Source organism: Podarcis tiliguerta, assembly GCF_965153285.1.
Source record: "Podarcis tiliguerta genome assembly, chromosome: 7".
Lineage (NCBI taxonomy): Eukaryota > Metazoa > Chordata > Lepidosauria > Squamata > Lacertidae > Podarcis > Podarcis tiliguerta.
In genome coordinates this window covers 35,163,729-35,181,735 of record NC_139540.1, presented here as the reverse complement: position 1 = coordinate 35,181,735, position 18,007 = coordinate 35,163,729, and the positions used below count along the sequence as shown (strand labels likewise).

General features: G+C 41.2%; 1 protein-coding gene across 2 annotated transcripts in view; it reads left to right on the top strand.

The window, feature by feature from the left end:
- NKAIN3 (sodium/potassium transporting ATPase interacting 3) overlaps positions 1–18,007 on the top strand; it is a 193,994-nt gene that overhangs the window by 132,594 nt on the left and 43,393 nt on the right. For both annotated transcript variants that reach the window (XM_083451448.1, XM_083451449.1), the window contains exon 4: positions 1,680–1,877. In XM_083451448.1, coding sequence (XP_083307574.1) covers positions 1,680–1,877 — 198 coding nt within the window. The remainder of the gene's footprint in view (positions 1–1,679; positions 1,878–18,007) is intronic.

Below are 18,007 nucleotides of genomic sequence, written 5' to 3'. Positions count from 1 at the left end.
ATTATGATTTTTAGATTAGTCTTAACAAACTTTAAAGGTTTATTGAGTTGGGATTGATATATCACTCTATCTCTGGCCAATGCCAATTTTACATGTGTTCCTTCATAAGTCTGTCCCATCTCATTTCTGCATTAACCTGTGATGTTTAAAAAATCCAAAATGGAAATTTTTATTTAAATATTGACTTAAATACAATTTTTTAAAATCTCTGTCTGCATATTTCTAAATGTATATTGTTTTCAGTTGCACATTTCTATGCACTTTGGTATGGGGGGAGCCAAGAATTGCATTTAAAACTGCAGACAAACTAAATTCTCCTCCAACCCTATGAGTGAACCACCAGAAGGAGGAGTATATCAAACTGAGCACACATGTGTGAGGTGTAGTCCACATGCACTCCAGGGGCCATTGTTTGTTATGGATGTGAATGTTTTGGATTTTAAATGTTTCCATTTTCCCATTTTCAGTAGTGTACTAGAGTGATCCCTACATCGTCAGCAATGCAATGGCAGCTTATACATGTCTTATGGTGGTGGTTGCTCTGCATTGCTGTTTCTGCATTATTGTGGGAATAGTCAGCCACCAAAGGGAATAGTTAAGAGTAGTTTATATCCAGCTCCTCAATACTAATGACACTGTGCAAGGGAGGAGAAATATTCCATTGTTAATAGCACTACAATGCACTATTAAGTGATGAGAATCTAATGAGTCAATCTATCATTCTAATGAGGCCATCTGATCTGAACACTTCGCTGTTGAAGGGTTCATTTTCTTCAATGGGCTTTATTCCAGCAGATCATTACCATCATTTTATATAATTTATTTAACACCTATGACACAATGGGCACTCTACAAAATATAAAAATAACCCAGTTAGCCAGCTCATGAGGGGAAGAGGAGAGAATAGGAAGCAGTAATACAAGTGTGTGTGTGTGTGTGTGAGAGAGAGAGAGAGAGAGAGAGAGGGAGAGAGATGGATGGATGGATGCATGGAACAAGTAGCAAAGAAATAAAGGATAAAAGACCACAACTGAGGAGAAGAAAATGTCTTCAGCAACTTTTTTGCAAAAGCAAAAAAGTGCTTGCCAAATATTCAAAAGAAGAACTTTAGAGGGCCATTTTGCAGGTCTGTAGTCTACAGCAGATGTGCTCCTTCAGAGGTTGCTGAATTACAGTTCCAATCAGCCCCAGCCAACATTGCCATTGGCCCAGGATGGTGGGAGTTGTCATTCAGCAATATCTGGAGGGCCATAGGTTCCCCACACCTTAGTGAATACCTGAGTACAGCTTATGCAGATACAGTGTTTCCTCTTCTTAAAAGACAGGGTATATATGTTTGTTGCTCTCTCCCTTTAGTTTTCTGTATTAACCATAGTACAGTATTAGGACTACGCTGAGATTAATGCTATCCATGGTTAATGTTTCAAGACAGCGTTCAAAACCAGGAATTATAATGGGTTTGGAAATTTTCTCAGCATTAACTGTGGTTGGGGTTACCATCAGTACAGACTTTGTGTGCTTTATGTTGTTAAAATGTCAGAGAGCATTCAAACTTAGCATACGTTCTCAATTTCATGTGAGAGATGAGGAAACTTTACATCGGAACCGGGCCTATATGTCAGAAAAGCGTGAGGTCCACTGTAACAGAAAGATTTCACTCTTCTCTCTTTGTTCATTAGGAAACTGATCTCATGACTTTTAACATCTCAATGCACCGATCCTGGTGGCGAGAACATGGACCAGGCTGCATACGAAGAGTGGTGCGTCCTTCACCTCCTGGGATGTTAGATGATTTTTCCTATGTCTCTGTGACAGGCTGCATCATTGACTTCCAATACCTAGAGGTCATTCACAGCGCCATCCAAATATTACTCTCTGTAAGTCACTGTTTGCTGAGCAAATCAGATTGTTCCATTCTTATGTTGCCACCTTATACAATTTACATATTGTCACAGTTGTTTACTCAACAGCCTAGATATTGTCTGGACTCGAATTTAAAAAAAGGATATGAAAACATAGAAGATGTCACCAGCTGGATAATCTTTCCCTTAAAAAAAACCCTATTTTGGATTAGGATATGAAATGCGTTTAGAAGATTGTGCCAATTTTTAAATTAAAATCTAAGAACGTTTCTGCAAGTTAAGGTCATTTTTATGGCACCACAGTTCCAGATTGGATGGCTGGTGGCATATCAGTGGAGAAGCTCCATACTTCTGACATCCATATCCCCCATGGCTATACGGCTAATAGCTGGGAGCAGCAGAGATACTTCTCTTGATTTTCAATTTCTCTTTCAGTGCCAAAGATTGCACCTGCCTCCTATAACACTGTAATGCTTGTTTATGCATATGCTTTATGTTTTGAGTTTGTCAGGAAACCTTCTTTTGCCTAGAAGCAAAATTGAAGGACTCACATATGAAAACATTTGCATCACCTCCTGCACAAGCATAAGATAAAAACACACTTTTAATCATTTATGCAAACTACATGGTCTCGTGCATTTGTGGGAGGGTATGCGCAATTATTTCTTTAGAATGCAGAAATAATCATATATTTCATTGGCGCTGGCTTCCTTTGGGAAACATGCACATCTGGCCCAGGAATAAGCCTGCTTCTAGGAATGGAAGAGAAGTATTTTTCACCACCTGCTGCAAATCGTCCTGAAGAAGGGGTAGCTCAGTACAGCTGGTGATGTCTATGCAGGTGGATGGGGATTTTTTTTAAAAAAACAGGTTTGATAAAAAATTAAAAGATTCCTAGAGTTGTTCTGCAAGGCTAAGAAGAAGTATGTAGAGGCCCTGGTTTGCCTCATAGACTGGAATTTTTATGTTTTTTCAGTAAACTGAGCATGTTGGTCCCTTGGCATAGCAGCAGTTTTCAACTATGTCAAGTGAAATGTATATGCAGAAACGCAGAGTAATCATGTCTAAATGTGTTCATACTGTGAGTTGAAGTTCTCATCCATATTTAGTCCAATTGATGCAATCATTTTTGTAGTGGGTCCTTGGTTCCTCTTTGTATTTACTTACCTGATACCATTTTTATTAGTTTTAAAAGCTAGGTCATTTGTGAGAAGGGGAAAAATAGATAAGGTAATAATGACTGCAATAATTAGCAGAGCATTGTAAGAAATGAACCCATTTAGAATGGGTAGGCATTTTGTCCATATAATATGGCTGTGCATAGTGCCTTATTATCTAAATTAGTGTGAGTCATTGTACCAATTCGCAAATGAAACCACAGAGACCTGGAGTGGGAAAGAAGACTCAGTAAGGTCCTTCAATTAACCAGAAAGAGCCTCTTTTCCTGGGGAAAGCTTCAAAATATCAAAGCAACTGAATTTACAAGTGTAAAAGTCATCTTTTCGTTGTCAGTTACCTGTAATTGCCCATTAAGAAAGGAAAGTGGTTGATTATACTGGGGCAATGGTCTCTTTGCCCTTGTAGTGTATGTGCTGCTAGAAAGCTACCGTAACTATCTAGGTTAACCTCTTCTTTTCTAATTCTGCCCAATGGCTCGGAAAGTCAGTGCCATGTATTATACATGGGACCTTAGAGCAGCCTCTACTGCAGAGCTTTCCAAACTGAAACCAAAGAATTTATTAGAACTAAGGACTGGTGAAGTGTCTACTTGCAGCAAAGCAATAGTTGGAGGAAGTAGCTATTCTACTAGTGTATTTGTGGCTGCTGTACTCTTTCAGCTTTAGATGGTATCAGCAGACTTTCAGATTTAGCCATGGAAATCTATGGCTGGAGATCTAATGTGTGCAACTGTTGGCACTTATTGGCTTGCTAACTTTGAATGGGTATGGTTTGGCTTTATACAAGATTAAATGCAAGAATAAAACTGACAACAATGATTTAGGTTATATTTTCATGTTTGCTAGACTAGCAGATGTCAGTTTGGGGTTATTAAAGAGATCTGTCACTAATTGTTTTAAACCATTGGTCAGAGCTAAAATCCAGAGCCATGCAAGGAATTAGGACAGGCAACAGGAGGTACTTCTTATGTGCTAATATGATTGTTTAAAATGGGAAATGGATTTCTTATGTTATTCTTGTTGTTGTTTGTGATTTAAATATTACCAAGAACATCCAAGTTAAAATATCCATAATAAATCCAGTTTAATGCTTAACCTCCCCCACAAAAAGATCATTTTTAATAGGCTTTATAAACTTCATAACAATACCTTAGATATTCACAGCTTAATTGTTTGTAAAAGCCTGGTAATACAGAATCCTCATTTGTTAAAATGAAAGCAACTTTGCTATTCCTTATTTCTCATAGATTCAGTGTATCAGGAGTTTAAATATAAATGGTTTGGCCCTTTAAAAATAATGAAATTATATTAAATAGCCATGCTATCTGTTTCTATTTTAGCCAGTAGATCATAACCACCACCGTGCAGTCTCCTTGATTTTTTTTAAAAAAAGATTTCTTCCCAGCTGTTTTCAAAGCATCTGCCAGGCATTGATTATTTAATGTGAGGATGAGCTATGACATTTTGTGATCTTAAATGCTATTTCATCAAAGGGAGAAAATAATTTAATTAGCCACCATTTAATTAGCAATCTTTAGCACAGCAGCCATTAAAATGAGGAGCATGTCAATTATTAATCAAATGCTGTTACTTGTGGGCTCAACAGAGATTTATGAGTCAGAACTATATGAGTCAGAAGCTTCAGTAAAAGGACTTCATATCAATTTTGCAGGTGACCTAAAAAAAGGGGGGGAATAGCCAATTGGGTAAGGAAAATCAGTAGCCTCTTTCTAATCTGTAAATTGAGCATGATAGGTAATTAATGTTGCCACTGCTTTCTTAAAAACAATACGCAGCAATTCAGTGTTTGGGGATTTGTACACAAAATATGTTCCTTGTTACCCTTTTAATTAAGTTTAATTACATCTGTTGTGTTTGTTGGCTATGAATAACAGGCCTAGAAAGAGCTCAGGAAAACAAAATAGCACAGAACAAATACATTGCCATGAAAAAGCAGAACAAAAGACTATCTAAAATGAAACCTTGTATTTATAATAGTTCTGGTGAAAAGACTTGACTGACAGTCACAGGAATGACTATTTCATTTAGCCGATGGGTTTCTGAAAGATTCATTAGCAGCTTGGGAATGTGTAGATTGAAAACTGCTGATGTGTGTGTTTTAAAAGTCACAGTCTTTAGCAATAAAGCTCTAGCTCTACAGGTCCCTATTAAGTCTTTTACAAGCAAGAATTGGTTTATTTTTGCTTCAGCTTTAAAGGTAAAGGTACCCCTGCCCGTACGGGCCAGTCTTGACAGACTCTAGGGTTGTGCGCCCATCTCACTCAAAGAGGCCAAGGGCCAGCGCTGTCCGAAGACACTTCCGGGTCACGTGGCCAGGGTGACATTGCTGCCTTGGCGAGCCAGAGCCGCACACGGAAACGCCGTTTACCTTCCCGCTAGTAAGCGGTCCCTATTTATCTACTTGCACCCAGGGGTGCTTTTGAACTGCTAGGTTGGCAGGCGCTGGGACCGAACAGCGGGAGCGCACCCTGCCGCGGGATTCGAACCGCTGACCTTTTGATCGGCAAGCCCTAGGCACTGAGGCTTTAACCCACAGCTATCTACCAAACAGAACTTTCTATTACATGCAACTAAGGTCACATTTTTAAAAAGTAATGTAATATAATAGAGATGAAGATTGAGCTGGACTAGTTTTCTAGGGTGATCATTGTTATAATCTCCCCACCCGTGTGTGTGTGTGTGTGTGTGTGTGTTGCAGACAAAAGCCACAGTCCTGACAATCATGTGCATATTTACTCAGGAGTATGTCCTACTGTGGAGCAAGTGAGCATTGGACTGTAGCTCTAGCTCACCTAGTGTATCAATCCCAACACACATTTCATTTGTTTTACAGACAGCAAAGGTGTTCAGAAAAACACTTCTAATAAAAATAATTCAAATGTTTTGAGCTAGTGAGGCTCTTCCTTGGGGAACTTTACATAATTTATCATGCCTTAAAGGAGGAAGGGTACCTTTTCATCTCTCTTTTTACGCCAAGGGCCACATTCTCTTCTGGGCTACCTTCCAGGTGTCTCATGAGAGTGGTGGTCAGGACCAGAGACAGAAGTGGGAATATTTTTGTACAGTAGGCTAGGTATAGAATCTTAGAATTCTATTGGAATGGTCTCCCTTGGGAGGTTGTAGACTCTCCTTCATTGGTGGTTGAAGGAGAGGTTGGATGGTCATCTGTCATGGATGCTTTAGTTGAGGTTCCTGCATTGCAGGGGGTTGAACTAGATGACCCTTCAGTTCCTTTCCAACTCTACAATTCTATGATATTTGGAAGGGACCCCAAGGGCCATCTGGTCCAGGCCCTGTGATACAGGAATCACAGCTAAAGCTTGCTTGACAGATTACCATCCTATCTCTGCTGGCAAACCTCCAAGCAGGAAAGTCCAGCACCTCCCAAGGGAGACCATTCCACGGTTGAACAGCTCTTACTGTCAGAAAGTGCTTCCTAACATTTAATCAGAATCTCCTTTCTTGTAATTTGAATCCATTGGTTTGGGTCCTATCCTCTGGAGCAGCGTAAAACAAGTTAACACCATCTTCCATGTGACAGACCTTTAGCTATTTGAAGATGGCTGGCTAACATATCACCTCTCGGTCTTCTTTTCTTTCTATGCACAGTTGCATACATCCTCTGTCTCCATCCAGAAAGCATTATCAGAGTTCAAAGGACTCATTGCAGCCAATCAAAAACACCCAAGGAAGGTGCAAAGCAGGACCAGTAAGCCATGTGGCTGGGGAGGAGTTGTGACCCAGGGAGGGTCCTAAGAAAGACCAGATAAAGAGACTTCTAGAGCTGCATTTGTCTCCTGAGCCAGAAGTTCCTCATTCCCACCACCACCACCACCTGTTGTTCTTTGTGTTAAATATTTAAGACAAAGCAGGTTTATTATCTAGAGAAAACGGGTCTTCTGGTTCAGATGTTACTTTATGTGTACACTGGGGGAAAGGCGTAAGGAAGCATGCAAGTCAAATAGAGAAGAATACTTCTGATCTAGTGTAGAGGTGAAAACTTGGGGGGGGGGGGCGCAAGGCCAGTACTTGTATATGTGATAAAGGAAATTCACTGATGAAAAGCCACCTCCACGCGTGTCTGCACAGACAGGACGTTTTCCTTTTCATCGTGAAGTGACTTTGTATCTTCCTAGCTCTTCTGCTAATGCCTCTGGAATGAAAGTAACCCCACACTACTGAAAGGAATCTTTGCTCTTGACTGCAAAATCTCAAGTGATTCAGTGGTGTTATTTTAATCTTGAAAGGACAGGAAAAAGTAGAGCTGGGATTAGCATTTCAAAATTCATGTTACTGAACATGTGCCTTGCTCTGGCTTCTCTTGGGGATTGCGCAGCTCTTGCCTGTGCTCCCGCTGAGGTCTACTACTTGACTCTGTCTCCTGATCTGTCATAAAATCATACAGCTGGCGGCTGGTCATGAAGGTTATATTACCTCCAGTATTAGAGGTGATCGCCAAAAAATTGATGCTTTTGAATTATGGTGCTGGAGGAGACTCTCAAGAGTCCCATGGACTGCAAGAAGATCAAACCTATCCATTCTGAAGGAAATCAGCCCTGAGTGCTCACTGGAAGGACAGATTGTGAAGCTGAGGCTCCAATACTTTGGCCACCTCATGAGAAGAGAAGACTCCCTGGAAAAGACCCTGATGTTGGGAAAGATGGACAGCACAAGGAGAAGGGGACGACAGAGGACAAGATGGTTGGACAGTGTTCTCGAAGCTACCAGCATGAGTTTGACCAAACTGTGGGAGGCAGTGGAAGACAGGAGTGCCTGGCGTGCTCTGGTCCATGGGGTCACGAAGAGTCGGATACGACTAAACGACTAAACAACAACAACATTAGAGGTGGTATATATCTGATTGCCAGTTTCTGGGGGTGAAAAGTGAGAGAGTTCTGCTTGTGAGTTTCATGTTGGCATCTTTTATGGGAACTGAACATTTTCAAAGGACGGACTGGGTGCTTTGATTCTCTCTTTCCTGTAACAAAATTAAAAATGCAAACTGAGCAAGCAGAAGAGCAAATTCTCCTTACATTTGCAAGGCAGCTTTGAAGCTCCTGTTGCAGTGCAGCCACTCTTATATCTTTGTTTTGAGCGATGCTTGATCATAACAGTAATACTTTAATGAAGCATTGCCTGTACCTATAGCATATGCAAAGCACTTCCCTGGCAAAATGGTTCATGTCTCCTTGCAAAACTAAATCTTTTTAGTGGGGATTTCTTTCATTCTTGGAAAGAGAGCCTCTTGAGGAAGAGAATATCAATTCGGATTTGTGCTTCTTTCTGCCGTTCATCTCTCATATTTCTCTTCTTCCAAACTTTAGCTGAAATCTGCACTTCAGGCATTTTTCTTAGTTGATGAATTTTCTAATGATTAGAATACCTTTGCCTTGTAATTGAACTACAGATGTGTGGGGAGCAAGATCAAACACATTGGGAAGGTTTGCATCTCACATGCAATCAGAACATTTACACCTGTCAGGAATAATGGAGTCTTCCAAGTGTTCTAACCATACCTGTGTTAAATTAAATTCATGAAGATATTAGGTCACTTCATCTCCATTTTCTTTTCCAATATTAGAAGAAGAAAAATCCATAACAACCAATTGCATTCCCCATCCCGCTTTTGGGGATAGCCAGACCACCGCAGCAGGATTCACTTGTAGCAATTTTTCTACTGTTTGGAGTGTGTGTGTGTTATTTTTTCCATTGACAAAGTTTCCATTGACAAAGTTTCATCTTCCATCATATAATTATAAAATTCTGTATATGTGATTGGTAGCATGCATTTCAGCCTTACACTTCAGTCCCTCCTTATTCACCAAGTCTTTTTCTCCCCCAACACTATTATTTAACAGAAATTTACATTAATGCATTCACACATGTAACAAGTCCTCTAGTTTGACTCTGAGGTGCGCACTTTTTCCAAGAGTGTCTCCCGTGCACATGGCAGCATTGGGGGGGAGGGTGTTGAGCAGGCAGAGGTGGATTAAGATACTCTTTGACTATGAGGCAGGGATGATGTGATAATCATATATTAGTAGACATCTAATGAGCACTTCCAAATGTGTGATGATTCTTGGCAACACTGAGTGGGGATCTGGAGAATAGAAACAAATGACTTCTTTACACATGAGGCTTAAAGCAGCTCTTGCTTCAATTGATTCGTAATGTGAATGGTAAAAACAAAACAAAAGCCTCATTGGTCTGAATGCTCCTTCCATTTAAGCGAATCCCTCTCTTGCTCATCCTACATTGATAATGATCAGATGTTAACATCAGCAACACAAAGGAGGCGCAGAGATAATTTGCTCAAAGGAAAAGCTACTATGGTCCGGCATTTTACTATGCATTTTACATAGTGCATAATGCATTTTACATAGTGCATTTTACTATGGAACTCAATGTGGAAAACTCAGTTTGAAATCTCACCCCAGCCATGAAGCTTGCTAAGTAGCCATGGGTAATCCACTGTCTCCACATGCAACTGTATTCTTCTAAGGATCAAATAACAACCTCTGTGTGTGTTGCCCTGTGTTCCATGGAAGGGCAAGATGCACATGTGCTAAGTAAATCAGTGTTTGAAAAATCATCAACATGAGCAGGTCTGTCTCAACTAAGGGTCTTTATACAAACAGCAAATAACATTGGTTTCTTTTATCTAACAACTGAAAGGCAAGACCACCCTAGATAGCAAGGTGAACTTTAGGAAATACATATTTAATACACATTCTGTTGGTATAACTCAAGTTCTATCCACAATCTCAAGGCAGTTTTTGTTTCTTTTTAAGCATTACCTTCATTATTATTTTTTCTGCAGGGACTGTCCATTCCCACCACAATATAGTTTTACTGAACTGTATCAGTTAAGGGACTGAACTGTTCATTTTTTTATGGAAGTGCACCTCTGTCCAAAACATTAGCAAAAAAATGGGCAGTAGGAATTTCCATGAACTCTAGGGTACATTTTGGAGCATCAGAGTTTCACTAGGTAGTATCACTGAACCACTGGTGTGCAAGGCATGTTAATTGTAGCCCTCTTGAAGTGTTCAGCTTGAGCATGCAAGGAAAGAGCGGGTAGAATAGTGGGTGTCACCCTCCTGCAAACACACACAATGTTTCTGAGTGCAACCCTTCCACTCCTAACCTTTGCAGATTTAGTGCATGGGTCAGAAGGGAACTTGCAAACCCCTTTGCCTTCAGCACTCTTCTAGGCCTCCTACACTTCAGAAACTTGCCTTATCATGAGGATCCCCAGTCTCAAGAAGGCTTGCAAGCATGTTCTACGGTACTTACAGATCACCTTCAGATCTTTGTGCTGCCCACATGAAGACTGGGGTATCTCCATGTGCCTCCTTGCCTCTACGTACTTTTGCCCTCACATATTCAGGCTGAATGCCTAAAGACGGTTAGTGAGAGTTAGATACATAACTATGTTGTAATTTTAAAAAAAGACCCCCACTTATCCACAGGACAAATGCAAATCCATTCCCAGTTTGGATATATGTTGTTCTGCTTCTGACACACAATAAAATATCATCAATGTTCGGAGCCTGTTCCCTGTTACAAAGCAATTCATATATTTTTTTTAAAAAATGAAACATCCTTCCCAGTACTCAACATTGTCAACTCTCTAGTCTCATTCATCAACCGTGGCTCTCAGGTTTCAAGATAATGGCCCACTGTGCTCTTGATAGGATGCTTCAAAGGAATGCAGAAAAAACCCTAGTAATTTGCTCAGTAATCTGCCTAATGGTCCCATTATGCTTTGCTTTGTCCTAAATGTCTTTGCTGCTTTTAGAAAACACAGAGAACAGCAGTGAGTTCTAAAATGTTGTTAAAAGCATTGATAGATGGCTACAGTTTCAGCCCAATGGGTAAGTCAGTGGTCTCAAATCTATGCTAAGTAGCTTCTCACTGTCCATTTCTAATTAAGCCTGACATTTCTGAATTAAATAATATCAATACCTGCTGACATTTTTCACCACGAACCAAAGGATATAACTAATGAGGTGCTTTCAGAGAGACTGTGCAGGCTCCTTAACTTGATTGTCCTGTGCCAGTGCGAAGAGAGCAATTGGCAGCCGATCCTTGTGCATCTTCCTACTTTAGAGTCATTCTAATTTTGATTTATTTCTTTTTGAAAGATAAAAGCTGTTGTTGAATTGTTGACAGTTACTATGGTAATGCATAGCCAATGTGCATTTTACACCACCTTTCTTCATTTTTACTGTTTGGTAGTATTTTTAGCTTCCATTCCATGCCTCGTCTGCATGTCATGCTAAGCCATAGTTAGCATTAACCATGGTTAACACTAAGGTGCCTCACAGATGGTCACTTGCACTCAGCTGTGACATAACAAACTGTGATTATCCCAAAGGCCGTTGAAGTACCATTGCACTCTTGGCTGGGTGGATATGCTGGGTAGGGGAAACTCCTTGCCAATTCTCATAGCACTTAGCCTGTTTGCTATTGGGTAGTTGGACAGATGTTGGTAGTTGGACAGATTTATCCCATCAACTTCTGTCCTTCCTTCTCCCCCACTAAAGCAGACATAGGCATTCTTACCAGTAACAAACAGCATGAACTCCCTCAGTGTCTGCTTCTGTTTCAACAGTTGAAACCTTTCATTAATACATTTTATATCACAGAATTATCTGAAATATGAAGTTTGTTTGGACTTTCACTAGTGCGTGGCTGAACAGAATGCTACATTGTAGAAGCATGTGGTTCAACGATCTTTCAATTATTTGGGTGTGCATATTATAGGACTTGTAGTATAGTGGGAATACAGTTGGCTGGATTAGACACGATCCTGCTATTTGCAGAAGACGACTTCACTGTGATGGCTCATTCACATATGCTATAGTCATCAAGCTATGATTCTACATGTGTGAACCAGCCCATTTGAAAGAATTTGCTCATAGATTACACATTGCCAAAGGGCAGCATGCGCAGCTTAAGTGTACTGAACTTTATTGGTAATGATATATGCACATACAGAATTGCTGTTGGTTATGATGGAAAGCTGTATAGTATTTCCTGGAAGGTTTTCAAGACAAAGGGAGGGGGATCAATAGATCCGTCAAAAATGCTTTAGATATAAAATAGCTTGTCTTAGGGGAAGTGTTTGATCTAGATGACTTATTGCTTCCCTTCCATCTCAGTGCACATTTTTCTGCAGTAAGCTCCCAAGATAAATTCCTTCAGAGCTCTGAAAGATCAGGCTACATTAAATGTTAAAGTTGCTTAAAAAAATTATAGAAGCACTGTGACAACTGCTTTTCTGTGGGTTATTCCCACAACCCTGTTGTAATATTTAGAGTCCTGCAACCATTTGGGCAAAGCTGGTCCTTGACACAAAATCATCACCCACATTCCTGGCAAGGCAACAATATTATGATTGTGTGTATGTTCACACTGCAGTAATGCTGTAGCAATAACTTGTGAAAAATCATCTCCATCTATGCTACTGTAACAGGTCCCTTAGGAAATGTATTTCTGGAGCCAGACCAATCCAGTCAAATCAAGGGGGGAAAAATACAGTAGGCTTATTAGGAATTCAGCAGTTAACATTCGCTTTAGCTATAATTGGAATGTGGTCCCTGTACTTACGAAGTTTGAGATGTAGCTCCACATATAAGAGGTGAAAAACCCTCATTCAAAAATCTTATACTATGACTAACTCCTGAAATAATGAAAAATGGAAGTACAGTACACCTGGCAATGCCTTTGATGCTGTCAGCTGCAACAAGAGATTGCAACAATGTGACATTTAAAGTACTTGGCAATTAAAATCAGTTTCATTCAGAAAATGCTGAAGAGTTTCTTAGCTTCTACATTGGCAATCAAGCCAACTTGCCATTATAACACTGTACTAATGAATGACTTACGGGCACATACCACCTTGTTCAATTTAATAGACATTTCTAAAACATCTAATTGTACAACCATATTTCTCTAATGACTCCATGGGGACTAACATCTGAGGAAGACCTTGAGTCTCAAATGAGAATGGGAAATGATCCCAGTTTCAAATAATCTCATTAGAGCAATGCACTCATAGACTTGTCCAGATACTTGGCAAACATACTCTTTGCACGTCAGGAGATTTTGTACTCTGTTAATCTGCCTTCAAGATGTTTATTAGAATTTCAGGGAACTGAATGGATAACTCACGGATGGGAATAATCACAGTACTAAAGGCAGCATGAGCTTTCAGACAATAGTGTAAAAGTACAAACCTGTCCTTAGCAGGTTGCCAAAAGGAAGACAGAGGAAGAATTCTAAGCCTGCTGCATAACTCACCTGGCAGAAGAGTATTCCACAATATGTCTTACCCCATTCTATCCATTCCCCCATTGCTGCTTATCCTGCCTTCTGCTTTGACTGGGGAAGGCTTACAAACCACTCCGCAAGGATGTGCCTATGACAGTTTCTAATCTCAGCGACCTGCCTGCAAGGTATTTTGTTAAGTTTCCCCGATCAGAGCAGGAGGGGGCAGCCATAAGGGAGTGGAAAGGGTAAGTTTCAACCAGCATTCAGTTCACTTGATATGCCTGCCTGTCATTCAATTGCATAGAGGCAGGCTTGCAAACAACACTGCTGAAGGTCATGCGCTGAGCCCTTCTTATATCATCTGTCTTCTCTTTTAGAGAATCAGCAGCACACAGAACACTCACGCCTTGGTAATTTAAAACAGGCAGATGCAAGTTTGACACAGGCTTCTCTCCCCAGCCCCCACCTCCCCAGACAGGAAGAAAGAGCCTGGACCTAGCACGGTGACAAAACTGCCAGGAATCCGAAAAGTCTGCCATAAACAACTCCACACAAATATTAGAACAGACTTTCCTGTGGAGGCTGGGGCTGGTAGCACATGTATTCCAAAGCATCCAGAGGGCACCAGGTTGGGGGATAGTGCCTTAGTATGGACTGTAATCTCAAATTACTTTGGGAGTCAGTACAGTGGTGCCCCGCAAGATGAATGCCTCGCAAGATGGAAAACCCGCAAGACGAAAGGGTTTTCCGTTTGCAGAGGCGCTTCGCAGGATGAATTTCCCTATGGGCTTGCTTCGCAAGATGAAAAATGACGAAAAAAATTGAATTTTTTTTTTTGCTCCAAAACCCCTTATTTTGAATCGCTAAGCTGCTAAAAGCATTTTAGCAGCAAAACCGCTAATCCCCCACCCCTTAAAAAGCCGTTTTTAGCCCTTAAATCGCCAATAGCGCTAATAGCGCTACTCCGTCAATGGGCTTGCTTCACAAGACGAAAAAACCGCAAGACGAAAAGACCCGCGGAATGGATTCTTTTCGTCTTGCGAGGCACCACTGTATTTAAATATCTGCTACATAGTTTGGAAAGTTGGTTGTCTGCTATGCATTTGGATACCTTTTAAGAGATCGTAGACAAATTTTGCATGATGATTCTGGAGCTCAAGGAGCAGGGGTTTTTTGCCAGCATTTGGAAAAAGTTGGACGCTGTTTTGAATTGAAATGGTGGACTGGAGCTTTCAAAACTGCACTGTTGTTGTTGTTGTAGTAGTTGTTTCTTAGAATCCCTGAGCAATGGTATGTGCAAGCCTAATAGAAAAAATATCTAAAACTAACATCAAGGAGTTATACATACATAATGTATATAATAATTACACATGTACCGTATGGAATATTTTTCCCATGTCAAGGCCTGAAGTGCATCTGACTGCATGTGAAGTCTACCGTTCAAAGATCTGCACATACACTTAGAACTGCAAATGGTCAAGGGACTTCATTAGAAATGTGCCATGTAAATTGTGGTCCTTCCCTCCTCCACCACCGTAACTGTTTATTGGCAGCTTCAAACGCAGTGGCGTAGCTAGCCACTCGGGTGCCTGGTGTGGGGTGGTTTCCTGCAGCCGGGGGCAGGGCAAGCCACCCATGGGGGCAGGGCAAACCTCTCTGACACTTGGAGCCTCTCCGTCACCTCCCCCTCAGCTAAAGGGTGGCTGAGGGAGAGGCAGTAGGCAGACGCAAGTCCCACGCTGCCATTTCAGGCAGCACAGAACCTGCAGGTGCCTAAGCCACCACGTCACTCTTAAAAAGTTTCATGAGCCCATTTTTAAAAAAAACACAAATTCGTTTTGTCAGCCGCCCTCAGTGTTGACACCTGGGGTGGGCCGCATCTCCTTCCTCCACCACTGTTCAAACTGCAAACAATGCAGAGATTTTAATTTGAAGTACAAAGAGTATAGGGACGTGGGTGGCGCTGTGGGTAAAACCTCAGCGCCTAGGACCTGCCAATCGCATGGTCGGCGGTTCGAATCCCCGTGGCAGGGTGTGCTCCCGTTGTTCGGTCCCAGCGCCTGCCAACCTAGCAGTTCGAAAGCACCTCCGGGTGCAAGTAGATAAATAGGGACCGCTTACCAGCGGGAAGGTAAACGGCGTTCCGTGTGCTGCGCTGGCTCGCCAGATGCAGCTTGTCACGCTGGCCACGTGAACCGGAAGTGTCTGCGGACAGCGCTGGCTCCCGGTCTATAGAGTGAGATGAGCGCACAACCCTAGAGTCTGGCAAGACTGGCCCGTACGGGCAGGGGTACCTTTACCTTTACCTTTACCTTACAAAGAGTATACACATCCTTTAATGATATACTAACATTATAGCCTTTGTTTAAAAGATTTCAAGGGCAGTGCATAGAAAAGAGCCAGTTCTCATCCCATGCACCCCTGTCCAATTGAAGCATTAGCTGTGATTCCCACTGGAAACCAGAGAGCACAAGGCATCATTATCCCTCAGTGAGTGGTATTTTTAGCTGAAAGATCTTTTTCTCTCTTTCTCCGTTCCAGGCTGACCTGGCAAGTATTTGTTTCTTACGGAAAAAGCTGGCTAATCGTAGAAGGTTTTCTAAGTGTTAGACCTTGTAAGTAACATTACTTGTAATGAATTAACATGCATTTTTAATGACGAGGGTTCGTGTTTCATTTTCATGTAGGCCCAGTGACAGCTTGTTCTCTTGAGCCTTCCTTCTCTGTGCTCTGCATGGAATTGATAATGATCTGGCTTCTCAGACATTGGCTTCCATTCCTGCAGACGTGAGCAATCGTGGGCACAGTTTCAAATCTAATCTGCTGTAAAAATGAGGCTTTCACAATGGAAGGGAAAAGGTAGAAGAGCAGAGCAGTGATGACAAAAGATAAAGTATTATTATTTTTAAATGAGGAAAATAATAAGGATGGGGAAAATTGTTCCTCTCAGTTTCTGGTTTTTCTAATCTTCCATTCCGTTTTCCACCTTTCCACAGCAGTTTGCATTTTTTAAAGAAGTCCTTCTGAAAATTCATCAGCATTTCTCTTTAACATGCACATGATTGCATGCGGTTTTGCGTAATGTAGTCTTTCTGCAAAGCAGTTTTCTCAAATTCAATGCATTGTTGTGCATTATTTTCTAACATGCACTTTTTATGTGTCTAACGTGCATTTTCAAAACACATTACTTTCATGAAGAACTGCACTGCAAATTTTGGAGAAGTGAACATTTTGAAAGGTGTTGCAATATTGTTTCGGAAAGTGCAGATTAGGTTGGTTCACCTTTAAATGTGAAGTGAATTGGGTTTGTCCCCTCGTACCTTAAAAGGAAAGAGTGCTGTGATGCTTGGTCAGAAAACTTAACTTCCTGAAAATGGGCAGCAAGGGCCTCAGAATGGGAACAAATTTACTGCACTGACATTGAAGCACGTGAATGTAAGCAGGTACTCTCTTGGCTTCAATAAGGATCAGGCAGACTCAGCAATGGAGAATTAGAAGGTGAAGTTTATTGCCAGGCAATAAGGACCCAGTTTGGAATCTCTTCCAAAAGGAACTGGGACCCTGATTGACAGAAATCCAGAGGTCTTTATACCTGAGCAGATCACAGCAAATCATTGATCATGAGACAACCATGAGGCAGTCATGATATCGCCAGCAAAAATTAGCCAATTAGCAAGCTTCTTGCCATGCTTCCAGCTCCTGGTCAAGTACTGGTCAAGCACGGAGTTCTAGTTCTGCTTTCCGCTGCTTGCAGTGACGCTCTGTCTAACCTCTCCCCTAGTTATGACAGGACAGGGAGTTTTGGAGATTTTGTGGTTTAGCTCTTCCTGTTCTGTGGATTAATTTAGCCTGTATCTTAGGGGATTTTGTACCAGAATCTCTGATTCACGTCTTCCCCTTGTCCAGGGTACACGGATGTTTGTAGGGGAAAGGTCGGCTCCTAATTTTGCTGTTTCAAGCAGTTTGCAGTTAACTAAGGCACAGCTTCCCTTTGATTCAAAATGGATTATTAAATACTGTAAACCCTGATTATGTGTGAGCATATATGAATATATTGATTACTGATAACTGATTATATGGATAGCATAGGGGTAGCCCTTCTTCCTTGCCTCAACATCTTCCTTCCTAACTTGACTGACAGCTTTACTTTGCAACCAGGGTTGGAATTCCTCACCTCCCCCTTGCATATCCCATTTCCATCCCTCTGCCCTCAGAGTATCCAAGGTCAAGATGATTCTGTAGGCCCGCTAACCAGCCTGTCTGAGTCATATGATCTTCCTATGTCAGTCGCCCACATGACTGCATTACAAGCACACTTTTAGACAACTCTATTTGGGGAGCCTGGCCATTAATTAGGAGGGGTTAATTGGATGAGAACTAATATATGGATTTGGCCTAAGCATTGCAGAGGTAAGCTGCCTTCCTCCTTACTCTGTGACAAACTAATAATAACCCTTTCACTTAGAATTACTCTCCTTGAGATCGTGGTAATTTCTAATACATGGTATACTTCCTTATTTCACTTGACCCTTGGCTTCTCTCATAGTTTTTGCATTATCTCAGTAAAGCTGTAAAATATATTATTAGTTAGAAACATTTGATGATATATTGAATAGATTAATGGGTACATAACTACAGGTAGGGCTTGGGCACTTTGCTCTCAGTGGG